The following is an 11788-nucleotide window of genomic DNA, read 5'->3' on the forward strand; positions in this document are numbered from 1 at the left end:
TGCAGACGGCATCGGATCCCCTACGGACACCATCCACGTCAGGGGGACGTCCCCTCTGACACCGTCTACACCATGTCCCTGCAGACGGCATCAGATCCCCTACGGACACCATCCACGTCGGGGAGGAGGGTGTCCCCCTCTGACACCGTCTACACCATATCCCTGCAGCGCACTGGATCTTCCAGGGTACGGGCTCAGTCCTGTAGGACTGCCCCCCCCACTTCAGAGACCAATCACAAATCAGGCTGTCACCTGTGACCCTTGCTACCTGCTATAAAGTGGAGGTTCCAACCACCAACTCCTTGGGTTCAGGTAATTTGCTAGAGTGGCTCACAGAACTCAGAAACATTTACTTCCTAAATTACCTATCGGTTTATGATAGACGGCTGTAAGTCAGGATGAGGCAGATGAAGAGATGCCCAGAGTCAGGTCCGGGAGAAGGGACACAGAGCTTCCGCACCCTCCCAGGGGCACCGCTCTCCCCCAGACCTCCGTGTTCACTGTCCCGTTCAGCCTCCTGTCTGTTTGCATGTTTATGGAGTCTCTGTGCCAGGGATGAAGACCGAATACATGCTGCTGATTGTAAATCACAGCATCCCAGCTACTTTCTGAGAGGCGCTGGGTCATCCCCCAGGGAGAGCCAGTGTGCCTAGCAGCACGGAGAGCTCAGAGCACACAGAAGCTGGGCCAGGACACAGAACTCACAGGCCTCTCGGGCAAAACTCATCCCTTTCCTGATTGCCGGGGACATCAAGAATCCTGCTGGTCACACCTACAGTATTTGTTAACTCGCCAACTAAGGATTGAAGATCTTCACAAGCCCATTTATGCTTCTAATCCCTTTAATAATCTGCGACTTTGAGAATTTGCCATGGATAAGCAAAAGTTTAGATACTATGTTTAATCTCTATGTGAATTTTATCTTCCTACTTTGTTATGTCCTACACATGCTTTTATTTTTCATTACATATAGGCAAGGACGTAGTTTTCTGTATCTCAAGATGGAAATGCCATTGCTTTATTGAAATGCATGCACACTAGCGTTGCCGAGTCACCCCACACGGGAAGGACAGGGAGACGCGGGCCTCTGTCCTAGGAGCATGGCCCTGACTCTAAGGGGGTGTCCTGCACTGTCAGTAATAAACCAAAACGCAATAAAGTCATTTCTACGTGTTGTGAAAAGATACGAGGTATGACTGATACTCTTTAATAGCCCCAAAGGTAAGAGAACTGAATGAGTACACTATTTTTTCAAACGTCAAAATTCTGAATAATTTTACAGATCAAGAGATTCAGCATATTTCCTCCTCTCTGCTCCATTTTTAAGAGCTAGAAGAATACCCCAGTTGCCTGACGCAACTATAAAACCTTTGCAATCTGTCAACCCTGGAAATGATCCTCTTGCCTCCAAAAAAGCAAGCTGCATTTCCATTCAAGAGTGTTACATCTTTCTTCCTTCGAGGGGCTCTTTTATAACACAGCATGAACACTCAGCTTTTGCTTATGTAGGGATTTGTGTCATTGAAACACTGAGTAGCCTGCAGACCTGGGAAAACGTATTTCAAAAAGTAATTTATATGCTGGCATTTACTACCCTCTTTTGTATAAAATGTAATTTCCCTGGCTTATACTATAAAGTTGTAATTATTCTTTACTTCTCGTTGGTCCATGATGAAATATACAGTGTTCTTGTAAAAGTCATATATTAGGGGTGCCTGGGTGGCTCAGTCGATTAAGCGTCCGCCTTTGACTCAGGTTATGATCCCAGGGTCATGATCCCAGGGTTCTGGGATCGAGCCCCGCATCAGGCTCCCTGCTCAGTGGGGAACCTGCTTCTCCCTCTCCCTCTGCAGCTCCCTCTGCTTATTCTCTCATTCCCTCTCTCTCTCTATGTCAAATAAATAAATAAAATCTTTTTTAAAAAGTCATATACTAGCCCTCATGAGATTGCACATCAACTCCAGTATATGAAATCCTGACAAATATTCACCTACGTCCTCCATAATCCTTCATAAAGCCCTTCTCTTCCACAGGACACCCTGAGACTAAACAATATGCGTTATGACAGGTACTCTGCACTATTCATTTTTTACTTTTCCTCTATCACCTTTCTGAAGCCACATGAGAGGCATCAGCTAATTCTGAGAATAAAGTGGCCTTTGAAGGGTTAACTGTTGTAACTCCTTATTGATCAGGTAAAACATTATCTAATTTTAAAAGATGATTAGAAAGTGACATTAGCACTGAGAATCAACCTGTCCAATGGAAAGCTGACTGCGGTTGCAGGTAAGAGAGGGATTCCTGACTAAGCCTGTTCCACAAATACTTCCAGAACAACGCCTGTGCACGGTGTGTATGCACGTGGAGTGCAACAACAAAAGATAATCCGTGTTCCGTGACCTAGATGAGATTTTGGTTTGGTGGATGTTCTTTGCCAAGTCGGAAAGCGGTGGGCCTCCACCCCACATGGTGCAGTCTGCCATATCCAAAGGGAAGGATGTTTCTGCCTTGCAGTACAGAACAGGGGAAGAGAGACATGATGTGTTCATATTTATGGGGAACCGAGTGCCTTACCGAGAGGGAGGAAGCTGAACTCTATTGTGCAATATGGCTTAAGGTGTGAGAGACAGGTTTACAATCATCCTGGAGAAGTTGGGAGACGAAGCTAGTCCACGAGGGTCTCACTGACCCGATGGGCCAGGAAGAGTGAGAAAGCCCGAGATGCGCAACTGCAGAGCCCCAGAGCCCCCTCGCAGCTCGGTCCGGGCGCGACCATGACGGGGCGCTCCACGGTGAGCCCTCTACAAGGGCACGGCTGAGCTCGGATTCTTTTCCTCCTTGTTCTCAGTTGCGGGAATGCACACAAATTATGGGAGTCTGCAATCCCACACCAGTTTCTAATGGGGAAGGAATGCTGTTTACCGGAAAAACCAGGACACTAAAAGGCAAACCTACTTTACAGGACAGACGAAATCCCCAGTAGCAGGAACAAAAGGTCTGAAGGACTTGGGTCTGAGGAGGAAGCTGGGGAGGGATGAAGGGGAAAGGAGTGAAGGACGAACTTTGGGGAGAAGATGAAGAGGTGACACTCTCAGAACTCAGAAGAGGGAGAGATCTGTTACATGGTGAATATTTTCTAAAGCACGTGTTGGCTGCCATCTACAAAATGGATAGTTAAGGAAGACTGGAGACAAATATTAATTAGGGAAGTATTTTAACTCTAAGAAAGAGGTGGGAATGGCCTGAACATGGCAAAGAATTTGACAGATCCCACATAGAATTTGACATTAGAGACAGAAGGACTTTTTAAAGAATTGCATTTCTGGAGAAAAAGGGAAGAGAATCCTGAAGACGGCCTCTCGGGCTCTGGTGTGAACAGAAGGGTGAAGGGTGGAGCGGTGTGCTGCAGGAGACCCAGGGAGAGCCTCCCACTCCCCCTTCCTTCCTTCTCCCCCAGCACTCACTTCTCTGCACACTCGGGGCTCTTTCCGGTCTCTGCGCTTGCACACACTCCACACTCGTGTGGGCTGATGCCCATGCCTCCTGGGCCCGCGGGGGCCTCCCTGCTCTTCAGGGCTCTCCTTTTCCACTGCCACCTTGGTGTCTTCTGCCTCCACGGTTCCTCACGGCTCCGTGTGCAATGGGCTGATGCTCATGTGGTCTTGTGTACATGCTTATCTTCCAAACTCAACATTAGGCAGAGATCAGAATGCATCTAGTGCTGCAATAACGTGTGTGTGCACGTGTGCGTGCATGCGTATGCATGTATCTGTGTGTATGCGTGTGTGTGTGCGTTTTGTATGTGTGCACGTGTATATGTGTGTGCATGTATGTGTGTGCATCTGTATGTGTGTGTGCATGCGTATATGTGTGTGTGCATGTGTGTGCGTGTGTGCATGTGTATATGTGTGTGCATGTGTATATGTGTGTGTGCATGTGTATATGTGTGTATGCATGTTGTGCATGTGTATGTGTGTGCATGTGTGTTCATGTGTATATGTGTGTGCCTGTATGCATGTGTGTGCACGTGTGCGTGTGTGCATGTGTATGTGTGCGCGTGTGTATATGTGTGCATGTGTGTGCGTGTGTATATATCTGTGTGTGCATGATTGTGTGTGTGTGCATGTGTATATCTGTATGTGTGTGCATGTGTGCGTGCATGTGTGCATGTGTATGTATGTGCTTGTGTGTGCTTGTGTGCGTATGTGCTTGTCTGCTTGTGTGTGCATGTGTGCATGTGTATATGTATATGTGTGTGCATGTGTGTGTGCTTGTGTATATGTGTGCATGTGTGTACATGTGTGTGCGTGTGCATGTGTGTGCGTGTATGTGTGCGTGTGTATATTTGTATGCATGTGTGTGTACGTGCGTGCGTATGTGTGCGTGTGTATGTCTTTGTATGCATGTGTGTGTACGTGCGTGCATGTGTGTGCGTCTGTATATGTGTATGCATGTGTGCATGTGTGTACGTGTGTGCATGGGTATATGTGTATGCGTGTGTGCAAGTGTGTGTGCATGTATGTGTGTGTGCGAGTGTGCATGTGTGCGCGTGTGTATATGTGTGTGCATGTGTGCGTGCGTATGTGTATGTGTGTGCGTGCATGTGTGCATGTGTGCGTGTGTGTATGTGTATGCACGTGTGCATGTGTATGCGTGTGTGTGCGAGTGTGCATGTGTATATGTGTGTGCGTATGTGTGTGAATGTGTATGTGCGTGTGTGCGCCTGTGTGTGTGTGCATGTGTATATGGTGTGCATGTGTGTGTGCGTGTGTATGTGTGTGTGCATGTGTGCGTGTATGTGTATGCACGTGTGTATGTGTATGCACGTGTGCATGTGTGTGTGCGCGTGTGCATGTCTATGTGTGTGCGTGTGTGCGCGTGTGCATGTCTATGTGTGTGTGCATGTGTGCGCGTGTGCATGTGTGTGTGCGTGTGTATATGGGTGTGCACGTGTGTGCGTCTGTGCGTGTATGTGTGCGTGTGTGTATACGTGCGTGTGTATGTGTATGCAGGTGTGCATGCGTATGCGTGTGTGCATGTGTGTGCGTATGTGTATGCACGTGTGCATGTGTGTGCGTGTATGTGCGTGTGCATGTGTGCGTGTGTGCATGTGTATGCGTGTGCATGTGTGCGTGTGCGTGTGTATGCACGTGTGCATGTGTGTGCGTGTGTGTATATGTGTGCGTATGTGTGCGTGTGCGCATGTAGGTGTATACACGTGTGCATGTGTATGCGTGTGTATATGTGTGTGCGTATGTGTATGCACGTGTGTATGTGTATGCATGTGTGCATGTGTATGTGTGTGTATGCGTGTGTGCGTGTGTGCATGTGCACGTGTGTGCGTGTGTATACACATGTGCGTGTGTGCGTGCGTGTGTGCGTGCACATGCACAGACAAGCACACACACACAACCACATGGCACATATATACCAGATCGTGTATACTTGGTCTATGCGGTACATTATACCAGATCGTGTATACTTGGTCTATGCGGTACATACACTCTACAGTGCACCTGTGTTTCTCATATAAGAGAGTCTAACACAGTAAGTATCCCCATCATTAGACACAGTAATGTCATAATCCATAGCCCTACATTCCAGGTTGAGGAGTGGATGGACGGATGACAGGATTGGAAAATCAGTATAAGTTGCTAAACATATAGAAAAGTTTCCATGAGAAGTTTTAGGTAAAAGTTGTGTTATACCCAGACTCATACAAAGATATCGTAGACTGTTTCAAATACATTTAATCTCCAAAGAGACGGTTTCTCAAGCAGGTAGGAAGCTCTGTTTCTAGAACTTTTTTGAAAGCGTCATTTCAAACAGACCTGCTCGTTCTGATCCGATGTTTCGCAGGTGGTAGAAGATAATTACAAGCAATGACCGCGTCTAATTCTGCATAGCAAGGCTCACCTCTCCGAAATTCAGACAAGGTTTTAGCCCATCCTTCTGCCCTCTGCACCAGACCCATGATGAAAGGCAGACACCACAGGGCTCTACTCGTAGGGAATCAACATCACACGCCCCTTTCATCTGCCCCGTTCCCAGAAACCTTGCCAGGCGCTTCTCCACTGCGGCTCTGACCTGTCCCCTCTTGTGAACAAAGCCAGAAACAGGAAAGTAACTTATTTTCTGGCTCAGATAGGAGTGCCATGTAAGACTCTCCTTCTGCTTTGCACAGTTTGTCGCAAACATGCTAGTTTAGGAAAGCCGGAAACTAGGAAAATCAATATGGGAATAACTTACTAACTGCAAGATGAAGGGATGGTGAGCGCTGGGGAATACCCGTGAAAACGGGTGTGTCTCCTGTCACGTTTTTAGGGGACCTAAGTTTTCTTGTTAAATTTCCATTGTGACACCAAAATATTGCATATTCAGTGGATAAAAATCAAAAGAGAAACTTCAAAGGGGAAAGTGTGACGCACGGTCGTTCTAGAGGTCATCTAGCTCCGCATTGTAGGTTTACCGCCCGCAAGATTTACCGGGTCACGATTCCAGGTGAGACCCCCCACCCGGGGCAAGTCCTGGCTTTCGTGCCCACCCGACAACAAGCACGGGGCACTTACTGCGGCTGGCGGCGTGCACGGGCGTGAAGTGCAGGGAGGCCTTGGCCCCCTTCAGGCGCGTCTGCCCCCAGTATGCGATGGCCTGCAGCTCCACTGTGTAGCCGTAGTCCGGCTGGAGTCTGTCCAGGAGCACGGAATTCTGGGACTGCAGAGAAGACAAGATGCGCCAAGCCCGTTACAAGCCTGCCCTGCCCGTCCTCTTCATCCCGAAGCCAGATGGTCCTCGGGAAGCACACATCCACCTCTACCCGGCGTATGCCTTCATCCTCTCAGGTCACACAGTTCTCCTCATCTTGAGCCTCTGAAAATGCAGTTTTACTCTGCGTCCAGATAAATTTTACAGAATGGCCAAACATATTCTTTGGAAACGGTTCCTTATCCTAATTACTGGATCCTCTCCGATACTACAGAAATGAGTAATTCTGTCGCCTCCCATCCTAGACACCACTTCACGGAGAAAAGAGACGGGTCTGTCATAACCTGACAGAAGCTCATGTTGGCTCATACCTGGAAAAATTATGAATTGACATTCACTATTTCTTTAATATTTCTTTTAAATCTTCTCTGAGTGACTTTCAATCAAAAGTAGTAGGAAAAATCCTCCTAAGAAAATGCTTCAAGATTTTTTTGTCATCATTATTGTTAATACCAAGCACTCATCCAAGCACGTGTGTGTGACCTGCAGCATTAAGTGAAGCTGGAGGGCGGACAGGAATTCTACTAAACTCTGAGAGATCCAGTGACACATCGGAGCAAACCAGGTGTCTGATCGAGGCTCCGAGACAGGAGCACAGGTCTGATAACTCTGAGTCGGGTGCTTTTTCAAGGGTTACAGGAAAACAGGATAGGAAACGCCCTTGCAAGACCTTGTAATGAAGAAAAATCAGGTCGTGCGTCTTACCATGCAAACATTTGTCAAACTACCATGCGTGTGATGAGATTCAGAGCTCCTTGACTATAGGCTTGCCAAGAAAGAACCTAGGTGGTGGTACTGACATTTACGAAGGACAGGAAGTGCGCACCGGTAACACAACTCCCAACGGCAGGCCAGCGGCCGCACGCACTTCCCAGCGGGGAGTATTTCCAGTTTCCTGCATACAGTGTCCTTGCTGTAGGAAGGGTCTCGTCTGGAATCATCAAGCACTGAGTCACATAAGTAACTCTTGCGTTTAAGTTCCACAGTCACCTGGTCGCATTTGGATCATAATTTCAGGTCTCGTGAGATCTCTTTTCAGCAAGAGAACAGGCTTTTCATGGGCATGTCAGAAGCGTGAGCGTAACGCTCACTGTGAATTATAGATGGCTTCGCTTTACGATTTGGGCGTTTGAGGGGTGAATGATCAGACCTCGGCCATTGTCATCTGTTTGGCTCTGGAAGGCTGATGGCCGAGCCGCAAGTCTGAGCGTCAGACGCCAGGCCGTGGCTACGTCTCCGCGGGGAGGCAGGGCCCGTGCTCTGCCCCGGTACCGCCACAGAGAAACCCTCTCGGCGCCTCGTGGTGGACCGTCTACCTCTCTGAGAGTGTGTCTGCATGAACTACCAATTCTCACTTTCTTCTACTGGGGGTGTCCTGTCGGATGGCTTATCACTCTCCCCAAACTGCTATCTCCTGAGGAAAAGAAAATGCACTTTTGAAAGAGCATCCCCTTGAAAAATCCCCCTCTTCTTATTTACCAAGGATATTAGAATGGTATCTTAGTGAATGGGAACCTATTGACCCCCAAAAAGAACATTTCATAATTTCTCGTGTTCTTTTGGATTTCTTCAGTTTCTAATCCTCATCTCAGTTGCTCAGATTTTAACATTGAGAATTTAGGGATCCACAGGACCTATAGCTTGCCTACAGTGGATCCAAAAACGTAAGTCACTCATAAGATAGTGACCTACAGTTTTGGCTCACCTGGCCTATTAGTGACTTCAAGAAAATCTGCAGTTCAAGTTTTATTTATCTAACTGATATAGAATACAAATAAACTGCAAAGTTTCCTAGTAACCCATGATGCTGTTTGCTGACTGATGGCATCCGTGTGTGTGTGCACATGTGTGTGCATGTGCGTGCGTGCATGTGCGTGCAGACCCTGTAACCACGGCACAGGTCACATTTTGCTTCCAACCCCTATGATCCCACAACCTGAGCTCCTTTAAATCTTCCTATGACATAACCAGGTGTTGCCAATTATCGCTTATTGTGAAGTCCGTGAAAATAAAGAATGGGACTGTCAGAAAGTTTCTTAAAAATAAAACCAAAATAGGCATCAGCTAAATATCGAGGATACGGACTTTTGGGCACATGTTTTAGAATTCTCAATGGCACAGAAATCGGAATCTTCACTGCCAAAAAAAAAAAAAAAAAAAGTCTTGTTATCCTTTTTAAAAAATACTTTCAAACATGTATTTTTTATGGAATTCAGCCTTATAAATTAGGGAAGTTGTTTATGTAAGTTTTCTAACAATAAAGGAAACCGAGGAACTCCTTTCTCTGCACTAAGAATTTCATACAATGCCAAATGTTCACTCTCATAGAAATCTCATTTCAGAAAATGGTTCAGTGGAGACTTTATTTCTTGGCATCTGGAAAATAAACGATTCCAAGTTCTTTTAATCAATGAGAAAGATATATTGTCAAACATGCATTTTCTAAGCTGATTAGCTTATGAGGAAAATCCCCTGCGACAGGAAAGACACGGACGTTTGCTCGTCGATTTATAAGGATCTCAAACAAAACCAAAGAAGATGTAAATGTAAAAGACGTTTTGAGTTCTATCATTTTCTATGACTGGACAGTCAAGACAAAATGATTTCTGTTCCTCTCCTGGAGTTGTGGCTGCCATTTGGATAGGAGTAGGTCGATGGGCTACATTCAGCTATTTTCACCTAAAATGCCAAAGGCAAAACTTCTGGAATGGCCCTCCGTTCTCTGTACTTCCTCAGCCCAAAAAGGGGGATGGGAAGCTTTCTTTCACCCATTCCTTCTCTGAGCTCAGCAGAGGCCACCCTCCGATCTGTCGCCTTGAGTTCAAGTACACCGTGCAAGAAGACGCCACTCTTCCTTCTCGCGCCCACTTACCCCATCCGTGGTCTTTCTCCGCTTCTTTTTTGTGGGGACAAGGGATTTGCTGCTGACCGTCCAACTCCAAAACACCTTGTAGTGATGCACGGGGATGTCGGGTTCCTCGGGGAGATCCCAAACCACAGCCACGGTCACGGTGTTGTCACTGTTTACGGTGGAATTTGCAAGCCGGAGATTGGCCGGCGCGGGCGGTGCAGATGGATCTGAAATCCAGGAGAAAGACAAACCACATACTCTAGTACCAAGGTGACAACAAAACCCATATCCTTGTATGGCTAATGACTACATGGTCAACACGTGAGCGCTGCCCTTTACATGTAGAAAAGCTGAAAACAAATACAACCTCCTCTGTAAGCCTCAAATGAAAATACGGACTACAAAAGAGTCAGATACATTGTTTGGGCCATATTTGTAATCCAGAAGGCTCCTGGTAGGCATTTACATAACCACTATAACCCAGCTAAATTTTCACTGTACAGAAATGGGTAAGTTTGTATAAAACATGGTAAAATTTGGGGCACCTGGGTGGCTCAGTCGGTTAAGCATCGGACTCTTGGTTTTGGCTCAGGTCATGGTCCCACAGTCATGAGATCCAGCCCGTGCCGGGCTCTGCGCTCAGCACAGAGTCTGCCTGGGATTCTTTCTCCCTGCCCCTCTCCCACTGCCCCTCCCCGCTTGCGTGCTCTCAAATAAATAAAATCTTTAAAAAAAAAAAAAAGAAAACATGGTAAAATTCCATTTAGGCTGGTTGACATTAAATAGGTCAGCAAAGGAGACCTGCGCTTGAAAACTCTGGAAAGAAAAAGATAGAAATCCAGCTCTCACAAGTAATTGCTTTCATCTTGGTGGCCCTGTAGCTTTTGATCCTTGCTTCAGCAAGAGCAACAAGGGAGATCAGCAAAAATAAAGCATTTTTTCTTAATCTACATTACAAATTGGATGACATACGGATAACATCCATTTTCGTAATTTCACCATTTCTTGCTTGTCACATAAACCAAAACCTTCTCAGCTGTCAAGAGACAGACTAGGCTCTGGAATTATTACCCTACAAATCTCCATTTTAAATATATCTAACAAAGATGACTACATATGCACAAGCTAGACGGGCTTTCCTTCATTCTCTGCCATGAAGTGAGCAAGTGTAGATGCCGCTCACCACAAATTATTTACAGATGGCTTTGTTTGAAGATGTCTTCCCAGAAAAATGCTGTCAAGAATTCGAATTATAATACCATCTGCATCAGAAGTGCAAACAAGTTGTATCCAACTTGATATAAATGAAGAAGACCGAGGGAAAAATACCCGTGTTTTTACTGTCAGGACCGTTTGTGATTTGGGAATGAAGAAAACATGAATTATTTTTAAAAATATCTTGCTTTTTTTCTCTGAGATATATAGGGAAGGGTTGGAGGTTTGCTTGACTGCTTAGTTTTTAAAAACGAGAACATTTCGTAGTTGCTCTTTCAGGTAAGCGCCTAATCCAGAGCACGTTTCGTGATACCGTCGATCGGGCGGTTCTCAACAGTCAACTTCAGGAACCTTCTGGGAGCGCCCAAGACATACACTGGGATGCGCTGATGGGGTGAGTCCCAGTGGGGCCCCTGTATGCGTATGTTTTATGTATTTACATAAATATGTATCTGTAGGTTTTATGTAAGCTATTTCCCATGTAAAATGCACACATAATTCTGAAGTAGATGATCTCTGTGCAGGCTACAGCTTGAAAAGGATTGCACCCGACGGCCAGAAACAGGAGGTGCGCACATGACTCAGTTGTGCGTAAGCTGGAAGACGCTGGTTTCCCTTAGCCTGGGCAGGGGAAGCACCGGGTTCCTTGTGGTGTTGGCTCAGCAGAGCCGCCGAGAAGCCCCACTCCCATCGTCCACACGGAGTGACACCGCTCATCAGCACCTTCTCTTTGAGTCATAGTCTCCACTTGACACCACTCTGCTGAATTTCCCTTCAGTCCCGCAGGACACGGATTCTCTTCTCGCGCTCCGCAACCCCCTCCCGCCGTTTGTCCCCATGCCACCATCTCTAAACAGGACAGCACACAGCCCCTGAACTCGGGGACCTCCCTCTTCTCTCTCATGTACTTGCACTTTCTAGGGATCTGGTTTGTCCCCATGCCACCATCTCTAAACA

At 46.6% G+C, this 11788-nt stretch overlaps 1 protein-coding gene across 5 annotated transcripts in view; it reads right to left on the reverse strand.

The window, feature by feature from the left end:
- The window catches only part of ANOS1 (anosmin 1), a 696329-nt gene that overhangs the window by 39109 nt on the left and 645432 nt on the right, over positions 1 to 11788 (reverse strand). For all 5 annotated transcript variants that reach the window (XM_032391219.1, XM_032391217.1, XM_032391218.1 and 2 more), the window contains 2 exons: positions 9638 to 9843; positions 6570 to 6714 (listed from right to left, as the gene is read on the reverse strand). In XM_032391219.1, the coding sequence (XP_032247110.1) occupies positions 6570 to 6714; positions 9638 to 9843 (351 nt within the window). The remainder of the gene's footprint in view (positions 1 to 6569; positions 6715 to 9637; positions 9844 to 11788) is intronic.

Source organism: Phoca vitulina, unplaced genomic scaffold, assembly GCF_004348235.1.
Source record: "Phoca vitulina isolate PV1807 unplaced genomic scaffold, GSC_HSeal_1.0 scaffold60, whole genome shotgun sequence".
NCBI classification, from domain to species: domain Eukaryota; kingdom Metazoa; phylum Chordata; class Mammalia; order Carnivora; family Phocidae; genus Phoca; species Phoca vitulina.